At 48.4% G+C, this 18,702-nt stretch overlaps 3 protein-coding genes and 1 non-coding gene across 4 annotated transcripts, besides 4 other annotated features; 2 read left to right on the top strand and 2 right to left on the bottom strand.

Moving 5' to 3' along the window:
• Positions 1 to 59: 59 nt before the first annotated feature.
• NFIA_001100 (AAA family ATPase) lies at positions 60 to 670 on the top strand (the record flags this gene model as incomplete). The annotated part of the gene is made up of 2 exons (XM_001258660.1): positions 60 to 159; positions 207 to 670. 2 exons carry the CDS (start codon positions 60 to 62, stop codon positions 668 to 670), a joined length of 564 nt encoding a protein of 187 aa, XP_001258661.1.
• Positions 671 to 730: 60 nt separating this feature from the next.
• Positions 731 to 818, top strand: NFIA_001110. Its single transcript has one exon. It is a non-coding gene; the product is annotated as a tRNA-Phe (tRNA).
• A 4,985-nt stretch (positions 819 to 5,803) lies between these two features.
• Positions 5,804 to 7,942, bottom strand: NFIA_001120 (ankyrin repeat domain-containing protein; the record flags this gene model as incomplete). Its single annotated transcript, XM_001258661.1, has 1 exon — positions 5,804 to 7,942. One exon carries the CDS (start codon positions 7,940 to 7,942, stop codon positions 5,804 to 5,806), a length of 2,139 nt encoding a protein of 712 aa, XP_001258662.1.
• Positions 7,943 to 11,015: 3,073 nt separating this feature from the next.
• Positions 11,016 to 11,041: a microsatellite.
• Positions 11,042 to 11,189: 148 nt separating this feature from the next.
• NFIA_001130 (uncharacterized protein) lies at positions 11,190 to 11,690 on the bottom strand (the record flags this gene model as incomplete). Its single annotated transcript, XM_001258662.1, has 1 exon — positions 11,190 to 11,690. One exon carries the CDS (start codon positions 11,688 to 11,690, stop codon positions 11,190 to 11,192), a length of 501 nt encoding a protein of 166 aa, XP_001258663.1.
• A 1,078-nt stretch (positions 11,691 to 12,768) lies between these two features.
• Positions 12,769 to 12,809: a microsatellite.
• Positions 12,769 to 12,810: a microsatellite.
• Positions 12,811 to 18,633: 5,823 nt separating this feature from the next.
• Positions 18,634 to 18,702: part of a mobile genetic element that runs on past the window's edge.

Consider the following 18,702-nt stretch of genomic DNA (forward strand, 5'->3'; position numbering starts at 1 on the left):
TCTCCAACTATTTATCAAGCATCTTCTACAGGGTTCCCTGCCAAATACACATTCGCATTATGAGTCGTCTGTTGGATGCTATAGCTCGCCTTGGTCCTACCATTCAGCGCACTTCCTCGGATCCTCGCCCGGTTGTCTTGATGACCTGCGCAGTGGCAGGTAACTATGTCAATCCATCATCATAGATGCATCTGCTGACTTAATAGGATCTGGGAAGACCACTTTCGCCAAATCAATCTGCTCCGCCTATCCATCTTTCACTCGTCTCTCCATTGACGCGTATGTCTACTCTCATCATGGCCTTTGGAACGTGGACTACCCCAAGGAACACTACGAGAAGTATCAAGAAGAGGCGGAAGCAGCTCTGAGACAGCAACTTGTCCATATTCTCCAACATGACAATGCAAACGTCGTCCTTGACTTCTCTTTCGCATTCCGTGAAGACCGTGAGGTGTGGAAAGCGCTCATCTCGGAATCGGGTGGGCGCTGGGTGCTGGTTTATCTGAACGCGGATCCAACAGAGATTCGGCGAAGAGTAGCAGCTAGGAACGCACTGATCGAGAAAGATGGAGACTCGGCATTCTACCTAACAGAAGATTTGTTGGAACGGTACATTAATGGATTTGAACGGCCGGTTGGAGAGGGGGAGATTGTCATCGACTTGGATTAATGGGGTCGCCGCATAATCGTCCCTCCTATTATAAAATTTGATCTAATTTAATCATCAAATGGGGTGATAGCTCAGTTGGGAGAGCGTGCGACTGAAGTTACTCAGTCATTTAATCGTAAGGTCGCCGGTTCAATCCCGGCTCACCCCATTTCTTTTTCTTTTTCTTTTTTGCCGCCTGGCTGCCGTAATCAGCCTTCAATTTGTTAGTTAACTGCGTAGGCTGATTACGGAGTACACAGGTCACCTGGACGCGTCCCGTTGCCAAGGTGGACTGTAACTAACCATGTATCAAAGTAACAGCATACCTTACCCATACCACACCTGTTTTTATTACGAACCAAAATTTCCTTTCATACTCCATACACTTATAATATACCCGCAATCGATTTTAAACCAGTTCTTAACCAGTTTATATTATACAAGAATAAGACATACAACAGCAAGGGCTATAAGCAGTTATAGAGTAGTTAAGAAGCAATTCCTATATCTCACTTGTCATTTGCCGGAGTCTTTCCCGTCTTTCCATAAGTTCTAACTCCTTCTCTTCATTCTTTAGCTGCATATCCCGGACTTCTTCCTCACCTTTTTTAATTTCGATTTCTACCTTTTTAAGCTCATTCTCTTCTCTTTTGAGCCGAAGTTCAATCTCCCTTATTTCGAGAGCTTGCCGTTGTTGCTCAAAAGATAGCGCATTCCTTGACGCAACACGATGCAGGCTTTGGGAAGAAGAAACAGAGCTAAGTAGTCAGTAATCAGTTATAAAGTGATTACGAGTGCACATACTGGCGAGACTGTGATTGAGATTGTTGAGGAACTTCTAACTGAGGTGAAGATAAGCGTGTTGAGGATGAGCAGCGGCGTTTTCGAGATTCTGCTCGGTTTATAAGTGGTTAGTAACTACTTATATATAATCAGGGAATGTACATATAGAGATATATACCTTCACGAGACATATGCCTCAAGTAATTGGTCTCCATATTAGCTGTGCGATATGAATGGTGAATACCGAAATCAATATGATTAATGTATTGACTGATATCCTGCTTATCAAGTTTCGCAGAACTATAAGGTGGTTAGGACTTGTTTTGGATCAACTGGTTTTCAATTGCTTGTTAACCAGTTAAAAGACCAGTAAGCACTTACTTTTGGATTGCTCCAGTCAGTGTCAGGCGTTTCCCTGTGGCATTTGCTTTATGGTGAGATTGTTCAGCAGAATTAGTATTATTTTGAATAGAATCATAAATGAAAGCCGGAATGTTAGAGCAATTTTTATTTAGCCTAGCTTTAATGATCGGTTGCTTTTTGTGATCAGCCCAGGCCTTGACTTTTGAGTCTTCATGTTCTAACAACTAGTTAGAAAGTATTTTAAAACCAGTTATCAACCACTTACCAGCTAGAAGATTGCATAGTTGGTCATAGTCCTCTTCAGACCTGCAATCAATTAAATTAGCCATACGGCTCCAAACTCCTGTACCTCGAGCAACACTCCCAACAGCTTCAGTAATTGTCCGGAAAAAGTGAACTCGGCAGAATACAATAATCCCTTTGAGTTGCCATAGTATTGGACGATGTTGAGGGTCGATCTCTTGAAGGTACTGTCCCAAGACCTTAACTAGTTAGTTATGAAGTACTTCTCAAGCAGTTAATGAATAATCACCTACCAGTATATTGTTTTGAATCTATATCAACAACAATCCCATAGATCCCAGAGGAATGAAGAGAATGGAATTCAACAGACTGACCAGTTACCTTCTGAATTAGAGTAAAGGCTCTTTTAAATAGAAGGTAATAACCTTCTGTCGTTTCTTGGTTGGTAAAAACTCGAAGGAGTGAGATAACTAGGATCAGTTACAAACCAGTTAGCGAGTACTTAATAAATATTTTATAACTACCTGTAAAGTACATGGGAAATTATGAAGACTTACTCTTCCCATGTGAATGAAGATATGTTGCAAAGACAACTTCATTCATTCCTTTTTCTCGAATCCGCTTGTACGACATGTCAACTTCAAAAGAAGTCAACTTCCTCAAGACCTGTATCTGCTCTTTGAAAGCACACAGAATCATTATCCCATGAGGATCATGATACTTTTCCTGGATGTAGTCCTAGAACCAGTTAATAAGTAGTTGCCAAGTGGTTCGAAACCACTTACCTTTATGAAAGGATGGGTATTATATAAGTAAATAACCCCGTTGAAGTTTTGTCCTGCTGGATATGAAAGAAGACGCTGCTTTTGAATAATTGCAGAAATGCGGTCTGTATTTGTGAAAGCTGAATGTACTTCAGCTGGTGTGAGTACACTATATTCTTGACAAAAGGCTTCTAGCTCAGGACTGCGAAGAAATTGAGCTTAACATCAGTTAGAAAGCATTTTCAAAGCGATTGATAATTGGCTTAGAATCAGTTTAGTCTTACCCAGTGTCAAGCTTGGGTTTCTCATTCTCCTGATTATGTCTTGAATGCCTCGTAGTATAAGCTCTGGTGGCTTATGAGGTGGAGGTGGAGGATGTTGATGAATACCATGCGAAGTAAATAAAATATAAGGAGCTGCCTGGATATTAACTGGCACTAGTGCAGTAAAAATAACACCGCACTTTAGATGTTGTAGTTTACCAGGGCCTTGTATATGATCATAATCTATAACTAGTTAGTAACTGGTTATTAACCAGTAAACAATCAGTTTAGAATCACTTACCGCAATACTTTCGTCTTGATGTTAGTGGCTCAATCACACCACAATCCTCTCGAGATGGTAGAATTGAATCATTAAATAATCGTTCCAGAAAGTCAAGATCAATAGTAGTATGACCTTTAACAGAGCTATGATAATGCTTTGAAAGAAAGTTTGGTGATTCATTTACACATCCAATGTACGGATGGTATTCATTGTTCACATCCTATTTGAAGTAGTTAGAAAAGAATTTTGAATTAGTTACTAAGTAGTTGCATATTACTTACAGGATAGAAATGCCTCTTGATCCCCGTGCTGCAGAAATCCTCAAGCACGCCTAACACGTGACAGTCGAGGCCCCGATGTGCATTCTTAGGCTTAACCGTTGCTTGTACCGTAGCGACTCCTCCTGGCTGGCCATGCAAGGGAGCGCGATGAGGGAATTCACAGCGGGCAGTACAAGCTAACGGACCGTCAGGCTTTTCCTGAACGACGTCTGTTCATCCGAACGGATCAGACTTTGCGCACCCTGAGACAGGCATTTTCCGCTTTTTGAGTGGGTGTTGAAGTCGTGCTGCGAGGATTTGAAGGAACCTGCACTTATGCGGGGATCCTGGATGCCGTCGGCGTTTTGTTCGGAGCCGGAAAAAGCTCCGGCGCCTCTGGTTGGCTGCAGCCGGCACCTGCTCTCACACCCGGTCATCGACTTATGGGCATATCGCGTACGGCACGGCTCGGTGAACTGAAGCGGTAGGCATCCAGAATCTGTGGGAGGTTCCACGCATCGCGACGTCACAAACAAGAAACCAGAACTGGCCGGTGATATGGCTCCGTTGGAGCATCACCAATATGGCACTGCCAATGGTTTGGGCAACAAGGTCCTTCTACTACCATTAAGAGTCCCAGTAAAAATATCTTATCGCTAAGCACAGATGGAATTAAAAATCAGCCCTGCAACGTCAACAGGAAGGCCACCTCCCCACAGTGAACCTCATGAACCTCACGAGAATAGGGGTTTGGTATCTCGCCGTGTTTTGGGCAGCAGCTGATGCGGAAAATAGTAGCCTTTCAACAACTCTCCTCCACCAGACTCCCGTACTCTTCGTCAAGGCGCCGTACAAGTCATTATTTCTGCTTGAGGCTGCCTTGTCATATCTGCTTTCATCAGGGCTGGTCCTGAGGGCTCAGCCTCCGCTTCATCGTACAATTCCATAAGGGTGCGGAAAATTGCGGCCTTAGCGTCGCACCGGCTGATCTCTGGCCAGTACCCGACCAACATGGCCTAAGACCAGCCGTGCGTGCCTTTCGTCTATCCACATTTGTCAAATTTTGTCAATAACTATGTCTCCAAGTGCTCGACTTTATCACTATCGCTCGCTGTGCTGAGCTGAATATCAGGCTCTGAGATTTCTTTTACTATCCCTGGATTCTACCCCGTGCGGCCTGCCGATATATTTAACCACGCGTCATCGGCGAGAATGCCAGTGCCAGCTCCTGCTGCTACTTGTATCAACGTCTCCTGAACACACCGATGGCGATAAATCCTCCTACCTCAACTTCGAGACAAATTTGACGGATCTGAAACTCCCGTCTCCGCCTACTAGGAAAGCTAGAATATATGGAAACGGAGCGGAATACTGCTGCGGCAAGACGGCAGGCGGACTCCAAGGTTCATAGGGCCTCGACGCTGGGAAAAGCACGGACGTGTCGACCGTGGACCTTGTTCGTCGGAGCCGGTACAAAGATTCAGCGGACATTCACGATGAGGATCTCGGTCTGGAAGATTATGGGAGGTTGAGTAGTGCTCGCAAAACGAAACTGCGATTGAGGCACCACTGGGCTAGGCCAGTATTGTCGTCAGATCAAGTTCGGAGAAACGGAATGGTGGGTATGCTTGTCTTCGCTTGACGGGCATTGGATATATGCAGCTTCTTGATGCTTGCTTATGTTCATGACAATTAGTTCACCGCCGCGATCAGGGTCGTATCCGCTTTCTAAAAGTAACGCCGGCGCTCCGCATGCCTACAGTCAGAGATTTCGGCCCACGGAAAAATCGTCGAATGTCAAACATTCGTGACTTCCACGCCCAGACTAGAAGACACGATTTCTTACTCACCAAAACAGAACACGGTGATCCAAGTCTAGCTGATTATTGTTCCTTCCTCGCGTGAACTAGGGGGAAAACCTTGTCCTCATCAGGGGCGGCCTTTCACGCCACGTTAGCGCGTGTCATACAGTATCCCTATGCCAAAGCGATAGCATATTGTTCGCACTGCCTGTTCTGAAAATACTCTCCTGCATCATATGCTTCATGATTCCCAACGCTTGACGGCTAACGCAAAACTATCCATCTCGGGAGCTGGTCTTATCTTGATTCTGACGGTAGTCCCGAAGAACTCAACGTTTCCAATAAAAGTAGCTTGAGAGCCCAGATCCGTACGAAGACCATTGGCTAGACAGGTCATTTTTGGAGATTGTCGTCGCGGCGATGACCCACTTGGTGAGCCCGTAGGAGATCTATGACACCAAAATGATCTTGCCTCCGCGCGGCCTTAAGAGCATCCGCCCCCTGGTGATCCTTGATATCTACTCGAACATCAACATCTTCGAGCAACCGTATCACAACAATTATGTGCCCTTCATGAGCCGCCCACCACAGAGCGGTGCGCCCTTCGTCGTCAACGCTATTGCGGTCTGCCCGATGGTCTTGCAGGATGGTGTCGACCACCTGCAGGTGCCCGTAGCGGGCCGCCAGAGACAGTGCACATTCCCTTTGGTAGGTTTGCGCGTTGATTTCCAGTCGCTCCCCGCACGCAAGTAGTGTCATTGCCACATCCGGGTGGCCTGCAATGATGGCTGCCAGAAGTGGTGGCACATACCCTCCCCAACCTTGGTTAATGTCAATATCTCGGCACTGTAGCAGGAGTCGAACGACTTGGATATGGCCGTGCCACGCAGCTAACCACAGCGGTGGTTGTTCGTTTTGATTGGCTGCATTCACTTGGATATCCCGCCGGGTGAGCAGCCATCCCACCGTCTCGACATCGCCCTGGCAGGCTGCCCAGCCCAGCGGAGTCCGGCCCTGATGGTCGAGGATATTGGGATCGAGGCTCTTCTCCAGCAAAAGCAGCCGGATGACTAAAGTTGCTCGCCCTTCGACAGCATGATGAAGGGACGTGGATCGATCCGCGAGGGGTCTTTCGAACTGGCCAACGGCGTTGATGTCCACATTCGGTTTGGCCAGCAGCCGCGCGGCCACACTGTTGTGGTTGCGCCGAGTGGCCCACCAGAGCGGAGTCGCGCCATTTCTGTCCTTGGCGTTGACGTCGATGCTCGGCTCGGCCAGAAGTAGCTTGACTACAGCCAAGTGCCCTCGCTTGGCGGCTTCGTGCAAGGCCGTGGATTCCCACTGGTCCCGGGCGTGCAAATCGACATCTGTGTGATTCAAAAGAGCTCGAACGACTGGCCGATCGCCATTCTCGGCCGCCAAGTGCAATGGTGTTCGGCCTTCTGCATCCACTTCGTTCACGTTCCAGTCATGGTCGAGCAACAGCCGCACGATATCCTCACTCCCCTGACTCGTGGCCAGGCACAATGGCGGTGGCTCGCTGCTGACGCCATGGTTCACGCCGGGCGTTGCTGTCGAATGATCGCGACGTAAATGGCTCAACATCTTCTGCACCAGGGACATGTTTTCCTGCCTAATTGATAAGTGGAGCGGGGTCGCGCCCTCTATATCCCTGGCGTTGATATCCGAGCCGCTGTCGAGGAGCAATTGGACGAGCTCTTCGTCGCCTTGGTGCACGGCGTGCCACAGTGCCGTCCGATTGTCTGGATCTCGAATGTCCACACAGGGCTGTGGGTGGCCCAAGAGCATCTTGGTCAGGACTGTCTGACCCTTCAACACGCTGTAGATGAGGGGTGTGCGGCCAAGGCCATCCCGCCAGGACAGGTCGAGTCTGTCATCGGCAAGTAAGACTTCGAGGATGGCCGAATCCTGGCGGCGGATGGCGTGGAAAATCGGTGTGCGGCGCCATCGGTCTGGTGCGTTGACATTTGCTCGGCCAATGTGGATAAGCCGCTCGACGATGGGTGCATGCCCCTTCACCACGGCTGCGGCCAGTGGGGTGAGGCCATATTCTCTCTCAGGGAGGTCTACTTGGATGTCGGGATGCTGCAACAGGTCCTTAACGATTTTTGTGAATCCCTGCAGTGCTGCGCACCACAAGGCGCATCGCCCTTGTTCGTTTTGGAAGTTGACTGAGATCTGAGGCATGGTGAGAAGGATCTTAACAATCGACTCTGATCCGTGGATTGCCGCGTACACAAGAGGCGTATAGGTATGATAGACAGCGTTGACATCAGGCCGGTGGTGCCGGTGGTGGTGGAGCATCACCTCCGCGACATGTAGTTTACCATACCGTGCGGCCCAGTGCAATGCCGAGCTGTTTTGACGCTGAATATTGAATTTGTAGAGAGACGAAAGCAATAGGGCAGACGTAGTCCGGCTGACCAGGACGAACGACAAGATGTCTTTCGCGCGGGGTAGGCTCGCGGCGATGTACAAGAGCAACTCGCTGGGAAGAGCCAGTAGGTTCATCTACGGATGGTTAGCCCATAAACGTAAGAAAATCCGTGTATACTGGATGTAGTATTTACCTTTGATCCTCTGATTCTTTGGGAGACGATCTCTGTGGGCTGAAGACTTCATAGTTGAGCCGATGTTGAGTTGTGTCGGCAGTCCCTGGCACCGACAGCTGTTATATCTGTCATTTCCCGACGGCTCCCATTGTATGAAACATTGTGACACTGGAATTGGCGAAGAACGGTCATTACTCTTCCAGGGTACAGGGTCTCCAGTGAGCCGATGCCGAGTTCCTGCGAGTGCCTAGCTGGTTCATAGGAAGGACTAAGCGCTTGAGAGCGACGGGGCCGCCCCTAGGAGGGAAGGTCCCTCTCCTGAGAACCGGGCCTCTTCTCTTAGAAACAGTTGGTTCCCTAGACACTACCCAGGTGCTCTTAAGAACCGCATGTGTACTCCTTTCAACCACAAGTTGCCTTGTCCCTGCCATAGCCCTGAGTACCTTCAACACGATGTCCGTCACCACCAGTATAAAGCTGAGCCTTGCCAGCAGCCTACAGAATCACCCAACCCTTTCAACACCATCATACATCTATTCTGTGAGGTTATAACTCAGCCTGGCTTGCTCGACGGTTCGGCGACTAGAGGTCCTCTCTGTTCGGATATCCTTAACTGTGAAATGGAACCCACCCGACTCGTATTCGGGCCTCCCAGTGACCCTGGAGTTGTGTCTTCAAGACAAGACGAGCTTATCCCCGGACTTCCTGTTCCCAGTCCTCTGGTGCAAGGTAGAGTCGGTCCATTTATTAGTTCTTTGACTGAGAGTTCTTGGGCTGCGAGTTCCTCCACAGCGTCGCAAAATACAATTGCTGTCTCTTCTCCAGTTGCAGCATGGCAGCCCCATGCCACAAATGATCTGTTGGGCCTTACCTTGGAGCCACCTTCAATCGCGGCAGGACCTCTTCAACGGTGAATTCTCTCGGGCTTCTCTTAATTTCACCCATCCCATGACGGTGAAAACTAACGTGCACCAACAGACAGCATTGTCCAGAGCCTTTCCCAGAGCCTTTTGTTTCCAAAAAATCGAAAACACACCATGGAGAAACTGGTACCACCATAGCCACCCAAAAAAGAGCTTTGGGGCAAGCAGATAAGGAATTTGGCCTGTTCTTCTGTGTGTGGAAGGAAAGGCTGTATGCGCAGGGATGGTTTTAACCGAAAAGCCGACCTGACACGGCATATCAGGACTTGTCACCTGTTTGGTGCAACTGGATGCGGCAAGTCAGTTAACAGGAAGGCTAATCTCGGACAGCACATACTGCGAGCGAATCCAGATAATCAAGGTAAGCCTTCCATGGTGATGGCTATAAACCATAACAGAGTAGCTTACATCAAGAAATAGAGAACAAACAGAATCAGGACCGAAGAGTTTTTGAATTAAACTAGGAACTCCCATTGATTGTTGCTGGTGCACTCGACAGAGAGAAGCTTCTGCTGGATACGCTCACCTTAACAAGGTCTGAGAACACCATCAGAGTATCGACCTGTGAGCAATATATTTGAGAAACGTATGGAAATGCAGGCATTGGCCTTCTTAGAGGCATTATACGAGCCCTAGAGCAAGAGGATGGAAAACACGGTAAGTAACAGCTTAATAGAACACGTCATTATCAGTTCTGACAGAGGTGTAGAGGACGATGGCATGATTATCAAGGCGCAAACTCAGATGCTCCATGTGTCATTATCCTTGTCACTTAGCCACCTTTGGGACCTGTTGCTGTGGCTTTGCCTGACATTCCATCGATCAGAGCTAGGAAAAGTCAGTCTATCGACCTGCATGATTAACGGAGAGAAAGCGACCCTACAAGCATTAGCCTCAGTACCAAAACCAGGAAACACGTACTGTTGGTCCAGTCTCTTTGAGACTGCGGTAATTGCAATGGATCCTCGCATTCAAACCAGCCCAGAAGTGCTTTTGGATACAGAGTTCCATTTGATGCTCCAACTTGCAGCAGTAGAGTATCCGGTAATGGTTCGCCATGGTCTGGTGCTCATGGGATATTCAACTGCTCTTGTTCCTATAAAACAGGTTGATGGTCAGACGGTCCTCTGGCACTTGGAAACGGCAAAACATGGCTCCCAACTCAAAATCACTGAACTCTGTGGAATAAAGGGAATTTGGATGAAGAAGACAAGGTTGGAGGACCTACAATTAAAAAGGATCTTACTTGGCTGGTGTCCGGAAGTGATTACACTATTGGGAACAGGCGAGTTATATTTAGTATAAAGAGAAATGACAGGAAGCCATCTGAGAAAGCACTTCTGGGTTGAAGTAGTCAGATGATGATGAGCAACATCTAATATGTTAGAAAACTTATAGTGGTATAGCAGGAAATTCCCTTCACAGTCGAATCTTCCATGCATGGTTTATCTCAATGGCACGTTCTTATACGTGATTGCATGGATCTGGTTGAAAGGCAATTGTATATGGGGTGATTGCAATAAGAAGGTGGAGCTCTCGTGGGCCAGGCCCTAATGAAGGATGAGAGTCCTGCATAGAAACTGCAGCAACTAAATGCCAAGGTACAAGAGACGAAAGCAGATGGGGCACAGATGAAGGAGAAACGCGCGTGGAAATACCTTTCAACATAGAAATCCCTCTCTGTTGTGGGTACACCTGTCGCAGGCGGGTTTACTTTTTCCCTTCCTCTGACTACGTTCATTTCAGGGCAATGTATCTCCAACCTACTTCCCAAGCCTTCCCGCAGAACCCGGTCGATCATCCTTGTGTGGCGACGGAGATGGCGCCTAACCTTGCCGCATCGACCTTAGGATTTCTATGATATGATTGTCAGCAATGAACTTGCTATCCCACAGATGGCAGAGGCAGCTGGCTGCAATAAGCGTACAATTAGACGGCTTCGCTCCAACATTCCGGATTGGATCTGTAGATAGGCACATATAGAGATGCATGGAAGGGTTCTCTAAAATATAAAACAAGCGTGTGGTATGGATATACCTGATGATTCCTAAGTACTGCATGGTGACTTTATTTGATAGAACTCAGCAAGAGCGGTGTATAAGATATAGTAGAAAGAAAAGAAAGAAAAGAAAGAAAGTGTATTGGTCAGCCTCTCGTGTACCCTGATAGAGACACCTTGGCGCTGGCTTCGAAACATTTGTTTCCAGAGCCCAAAAAAAAATAAAAACATGGTTAGGCTGATAGTCTGAGAAACTGAGTAGCAAGATGCATTTTGTCTCATGCCTACTCCACCTCACGGACACCTAGGTCCTGTTCGTTCTCCTCTCCATCAATCAGATGCCCTAACGCCTGCAGATTAGTACTAGGCCCTGGGCTCCCAACCTCGGGATCCGGCCCCTGCTGTCCCAGCACCAGCACACTAGGTCCAATTTCGGTATTGATTGAACTACCACAGAAATCGTAATACCAGAACAGCGCAACAACAGCCTGCTCCAGCAGGTATAAGGCCTTGGGAACAGCACTCACCTCCACCACCCCAACAAGCACGGGCTCCGCGATCCCCACAAGAGCAGGCAAGGCAGTCAAGCCGCCAAACAGGATCTTCTCCTCATAAGAAGGAATCAGCGGCCTCTGGAGGAGTAGTATAATGGCCTCCAGCACATTAATAAATCGGATGTTGAACACATCCCAGCCGGAGCTAGATGTCCGCTCTGAGATCCTGACTTCGAGACGGCCGCTCATCGCGAATTCTTCTTCCGGCGGGCTGCGGAACATCGAGTACATCGGGGCGCTAGGGAGATGGCATGGGACAATATATGAGATAATAGGGCTCCATAGAAACTCCACTAGGCGGTGGAAGGCTATGGTGGGATAGTCCCAGCAACAGAGGCTTGTGCAGACTGATGCCGCGAACGCATCTTGTCTCGCCTGGTCCCATGTCCAGGCTTGGAACAAGATCTGAGCGGAAGAATGGCGGCAAGGCCTAGGTGCAGACGCCCTTGTAGTGGCACGAGTAGGTAAAGATGCTTGAGGCTTGGAAGATTGTGAGCAGAAGGCGCCCGAGGCCTGCAAAAGCAAGAGGGAAATGGATTTTCCAGTTGTCGATATAGAAGCGAAGGACGACATTATGTATAGCAAACATGATCAAGCTCTATGTTATGACAGTTAGAAACCAGGCGAAATATTGAGCTGCTGCTTCACCTACGCTTACCCTACTCATCATGACCTTGTGCTGTGGCAGGTTTGCAGCAGAGGTTCACAGGGAAACCCAAGCCCTCATACACAGAACAATGAACAGGCTCATATTAGGAATGGCCTCATGGTCGGTCAGCTCCTAAACACCTACAAGTCAGCATGCAAGACCCTCATCTAGTCTAAAACTGTGATACAAACCTTGTTAGGAGTCCTCCTCCACCATATCTTCGCTATCCTCGTCGGCTTCTCGATCTGCCTCCAGTCCGTCCGGATTAGGAGCTCAAGATGCGGAACCGCTCCCATGATATCTAGAGTGTGCAGCAGGGTCCAGCGCAGAAGATGGAAGAAGCCATTCTAGATAAACTCAAAATAGTGGAGAAGGGCTAAGATCAGAAGCAGCCCAGACACCAAGTCTAGTGGTGCGACGATCGCTCACACAATAGAGTCCTGGCCCGATAGACCACAAAAGCTGTCGGTGGCTGCAACTAGGATCTAAAAGGCAAGGGTTGCCCCTGTTATTGCAGTTGACACATAGAGTGTCATACTTCAGGGAGCAGGTCAAGCCTGGTGATTCAGTGAGGTGCAGAATGTGCTTGTTGAAATAAATAGGGGAGCTCGAAATCAACTTGTGATGGAACTACTAGTAAACTGATTATACATATTACAGTGGTTGGTTGGTTGGTTGGTTGGTTGGTTGGTTGGTTGGTTGATGTCATTTACGCTGACCCCTCGCCATGAAAGCGATATGCAGCCTACCACAACTATATATGCGTACGTACATGTAGAGCGTACCACTTCCTGAAAACGAACTTAGAGCCTCGTCAAGGCCTGCCGTGGCCTAACTGCCGTTCCCGTTGTTAGGCTGCCCTCGTGGCGCGCGACTCCAAAACCGCTGTGACGCCTCGGCGAAGTCCAAAAACGGCCTTGACCGTCTTCGTCCTTGAGACGGTGTCTGGTTTACCTTTCTTACCTTCGGTCGAGCCTCCCAACAGACTCGAGACGCTACTAAACGCGTCCCCTACTTCCCTCCTGGAAATGGAATGCTTTTAGTTATTATCCTCGATCTTTGGCAATATGACTCGGTCAGGGGTCAAGTTCACACTGCTATCTTTGCCTTGGACTTCAACTTGATTTGTTTTATGATATCCGCATTGTGCCACTCAATGCTCGATTCCGAGAAGAGACGACCGAACCTCTTATTTCGATTAGACCACGCCGGAATAATAGCGCATATCTGGGCGACATCCATTTCAGTTCTCTTACTGGAAGCCAATGAGGAATGGGTATTTCGGTATATCCTCATATCAACGACTATAGGGGCCTTGCTCTCTGCAATCTATCTAGCTGTGGTCCCGGTGAAAAAGGAGGAGCGGGTAATGCCAAAGGTGCTGCACATGTTTGCCTTTGACACTCAAAGATGTGCGATTGAACGAACCTTGCTCACTCCGCATGCTCTCCTAGGCGCTGGCGTTCAAGCTAAAAGCAAGTTTGTGGGTCGACTTTAAATTCTCGCATTTGGACTAATCTGAGATCATGCTTGGACATGTGCCCCCGAGAAATCGATACCAACTTCCAAGGCCCAGGGGCCTTGGAGAGCAGCTTCAGTTCGGCAGTGCGGACTTGCGAAAAAGGTATTCGTGCCTATTTTACCCCCGCGGGTCAATGGTTACTGTGGGCACTTGAGTCGTCACGTGCACAAGTTCTCAAAGGCGGGTAAAGCCTTGCGCGGCATTTCCGTGTTCCATTTGCCAGTGACTCAATTGCAGAGAGAGTTGAGAATTTATTCGGCGAACTTCGCATATTGAAAAACGAAAATGGGGAGCTCGACAATGATATCCGCTGGGTCGACGTTCTCCTTGCGCCTACTTACCAGCCGACACCTCAGGAAGATGGATCGTTACATTTGCGCCTTGGTGGCGTAAAGGGTTGATCAAGATGTCAACATCCGACCACGGCTTGATCAAGACGGGCATTCCACAACAGCTACTCAACCCACGCACGTACGAGAGTGATGTGCTGGCTGAGAGGGAAACGATGGAACTGGTAGAGCAGGAGCTAGCATTCTCGAATAAGGTGGCATCTCAAAGTCAGTATTCCCTCTTCCTGTGGTATTTCGGATCTCGTGTAATGGCTGATATGTTCTTCTCCGGTCCAAAATGCAGTCATTGGCATGAACAATGATGGACTGTTAATTTTGGGGGAAATGTCTGAGGCTCTCGAGCAACTTGAAAATGGGCCAGATCACACTCAGAAAGCCCAACCAACCTAATCGATCAGGACGGACTACAAGCTCATGCGCAGTGCGAAACTTCTACCGGCTCTCCCGAGCGGACGACACAAGGAGGTAATAAAAGGATGGCGTGGACCCGGTCCATTAGGTCTCTTCATCTAGACAGACAAGCTGATTTTTGGATAGCAGGTAGACAGTCTATCTCTACAGCTAACCTCCACTGAGCCGGTTCCTGTTGCGAAGCCCTCCAATATCGCCATGCGGTCACTGGCTTCTGATTGACAGTGCCATATTGGTGACATTCCACCGGAGCCCTATCACCGGCACGTTCTGAGTTCTTGTTTGTGACGACCGTTGCCACTGGCCTTTGCGTTCTATTCCCAGGGTTACCGCTCCCCGGCCGTTCAAGTTTGCTGATGGTCACGCTTCGTATTGTGGACACAATTATCCACCGTTTAAACGGCTCGTCTGTAGGGAAGCCGTCGATGTGATTTTCTCCGTGTCTTGGAAGCTAATTGAAGTCAGGTTCTCGATGCTTTCTATTCCGACTTTCTCCTAATCAACCGAGATCCAAGGGGGCTCACTCTGCCCGCTTGCGGTTGATTGATACTGCTGATGACCGACAGAGCTCGGAATCGAGAACGCGCCGCCGTTAGGGATCTACAGCATCCGTATCAAACAGAAAACAGTGAGCGGCAGTGAGATCTGTTGAATGAATTTTTGTGATGCGTAAACCTCCCACGGATGCTGCATGCCTTCTACTCCATTTCACCGAGCGGTGTCATACGCCATATGCCCACTAGTCGATGACCGGCGCAGGAGCAGGTGCCGTCTGCACCCAGGATTTCCGCATGAATGCAGATTCCTTGCGTGCAATATGCGACAGATTAGCTTCAATTCTCGCGGCAACGACTTCAACACATACTACAAAGCGGAAAGTGCCAGTCCAAACGTGCGTAAAAGTCCGATCCGTGTGGGTGGACAGATGTCGTTTGGAAAACCTGGCGGTCCGTTGGCTTGTACCGCCTCTGCGGTGAACTCGCTCATCGCGCTCCCCGGCATCACTGGCGAGGAGGAATTGCTGCGGTACACGCAACGGTTAAGCATAACAATGCATCGGCGCCTTGACTGACGCATGTCTGGTGTGGTTCAGGACTTCTGCAGTGTTGGGACCGGAGTGGTCCCGGGTAACCGACCAATATGGAGGATGTACAAAGCCCACACACGCTATCAGGGAAGGTTATGGTACAATGAGTCGAAGCGAAAGAGCTGCACAGTGTGCGGCAGAAACAAGAGCCAAGGACTGGAAGCTATGGTGTACAGTAGCAATTGGTGTGGAATACAAATCATTTAGACTTAAAAAGATTACACCAAGTCAGCCATGGCGCCGGTGATTTCTAGTGGCAGAGGGCTTAACATGCTCCTCTGTTTGGCGAGAGTCTCTATCGTCTCCGAAGATGCGCCCACATTCCATTCCGATCTTAGACAGGCTCGGGTCAGAGGCCCCTCTTATAGACTCTTCAATATATCACCATAATAACCCGAGACGTGCCAGAGTTATATTCCATATCTTGACGTACTCGAGCAGTGATGTAAAAATTGCGGGTCTGGTGAGGAACACTGCAGGAAAGAGATGTGGGATTAATATCATTTACCCATATTACACGATTGTTGATAAAACGGGATCAATCGAATGAAAATGTGAACAGAAACTGAGGGCATTCTGCCATTGAAAGCTGGTGAAGGCGGTGTAGAACACGAAAACGGGCGGAAAAACTGAAGATTACCCAAAAACTGTTGCAAATGAGGCGATCTGCGAGCTGCTGGTTGACAACAGGTCTGAGGGAGACGAATGCTGGGCAACGGATTGTAAGTCAGGTACCATCCAGTGCAGCTAGGAACTGGAAATCCATCCAGAGTGGAGGGACATGACGCTCCCGTTAGTCAGTGTGAAATGACCAGAAATAACCAGGTGATGTCCAGGTGTGGCCGAACCGGTCGTGTAGACTATACTCTTTCCTCCGCTAGGAGCTTTCGGTATAAGGTCCATTCACCAGAGTGATCAGTAACGGTCAAGCCTCTCCGGTTCTGTCGGAGCGCCGACTGCCTGGCCACCACGATATGGCGTGGATGTTCTTTGACCAGTGTCAAAGTCGACTCACTGTTAGAAGGGTAATAAAGTTCGCAAGTAAGTTAACGTTGGTCAAGGGGTGGTCGGATGATTGTTCGTCCATAACCAACAAGTACACTTCAGTGATCCATTTCCTAGTTGACCGGGTCGAGATGCCCGACGAGTTGGTGAAATGAGCATCTAAAGTATAACCTGGGCAAGGGAGCCAAAGAAAAATCCCCAAAATTTGAGCACTCTGGAATAGCTAATATTAACCTGCCACATGCTCCCCTTTCCCACGGGTCCGCCATGAGTATGAACCGTACTGAGCAGACTTAGCACCTGGTCGTTTGGCTTGTTAACCAGGAGTAAAGCAAGAAAAAATCTTTTAATTTCTTGGCCAATTCCAAATGCAGGATGCTGTGTGGCTGGGCCGCCATAAAACAGGAGAGAGGCAAGTATAGTCAAGGCCTGGTCACGCCGGTCATGCAGACTTTTTCTGATTCCTTTGTTGGGTGCTCACCAGCGCGACCAATAACAAAATCCCAGGTCTTTTACTCTTTCTCCAGAGCGGTGATGACTGGCCAAATCGGATCCTGCGTTGGTTTTCTTTGACCACCTTGTCGAGTGTATTCAGTAATGAGTGTATGCGGTTTCGTAGGGAGTGGATATGTGGGGTTCGTCAAGGAAGGTGGGTATTTGTGTCGTAGGGAGTCAACAAACTGTGGATCCGTATTTTCTGTCCAGTTGACTGGGTCAAAATGTATCATGGACCGTGTTTAGCCAGGTTCGAGTAGAGCAAATGGGATAGCAAAATGACCCGAACCTGCCCAAAATAGCCCCCGGAAACACTGAATATCACCCTGTCATATTCAGACCTCAAAGCTCCACAGATCTTTCGCAGGGGTATAGACCTTATGAACTGCGCTGTATTTTGACCAAGCGCTGATCGATTGGTCGACCAGGGGGGAAGCAAGGACGAATCCGATGTACATGGTTGCCAGAGCTAAAGTCACTCGGGAAACAATCCACACTCTGACCGAGTGAATTATCAACCCCACCATCCACTGTTTCCCTGGAGGGACAGGTGAAAACAAAGATCCTCTGTTTGATAGACTACTATACAAAAGTATTGCGAAAGATATACCCCACGGTTGTATTTAATCTAAAGACGGGGAGCTGAAAGGTAGAAAGCCATGTGAAACTGAAGACCAATCAACCAGTCAGAATAATACTGGAAAATGGCGACGGTCTCAAATTACTGTAGATTTATCCACCATGCAAAACATTTGTGGAGATGTCTGATGTGGCTGTAAAAGCAACGTTGGTCTGCAAGATTGACCGATTTGGTCGATTGCTTAGAGCCTGAGGAGTGGCGAGAGGTTAAGATAAACCCCCTCATATTTAAATGTCTGACTTTGGCCAACTGACCCAGCTGCTATGTATGGGCTAGGCGCCGTGACTACCCTGTTTCAGGAAGTTGTCCAAGGGCTCACCTCAACGTTATTCTCGGGACTCGGTGCATTGTGGGAATTCGACGCAATTGACCTCAAAATCCTGGTTTGGCATACAATCAAAGAGACGAAATAAAAATCTAATTAAGGGACTTTCTGCATCGAATCAACCTGAGACGCTCCTAACGGTGCCATCTTATCTCTGGGGCAATGATTTGTATCGATTACCATTCTCAAGTATGAAAGGTAAATATTTGTCAACAAGGCGACCCTTAGTATACTTGAGTGTGGGGAGCGACCGCGTCCCCTTCTACTCAAAAATATGACCAAACAAACTGACTAGATAATTTCCGTTGCAATCCAATTCTCAAGCATACATTACGTGCGCTCCAGACAAGGTCTAATACTAGAAAGGGTGATCACCAGGTCACGACATGTGCAGATTTCGAGGAGGCACCTGCACCGGGTACAGCTGGATGCAATACCGGTGCAAATGTTTATACTCTTGTATACTTTCTGGTACCCTCATATGAAACGCGCTAAGCCACTTTTGTAAACCCTTCCGAAAGCCTTCGTTACAGGTTCTTGTATTGCATGGTACTGGCCGTTCTGTGACGCATAATACTTTACATAATCTGTATTCGCCACGTATCCGTCAGGCCACGTGGATGTTTCCCCAATGAACCTACCAAGGATCCCTCCCGAAAGATCACGTCGATCATCCTCGTAAGGCAAACGATGGCCCCCAATCTAGCTCCATCGACTCTGGAGTTTATCCGTGATATGATTTTGAGAAATGAACTTACT

Source organism: Aspergillus fischeri, genomic scaffold (genome assembly GCF_000149645.3).
Source record: "Aspergillus fischeri NRRL 181 1099437636265 genomic scaffold, whole genome shotgun sequence".
In the NCBI taxonomy this organism is placed as follows: domain Eukaryota; kingdom Fungi; phylum Ascomycota; class Eurotiomycetes; order Eurotiales; family Aspergillaceae; genus Aspergillus; species Aspergillus fischeri.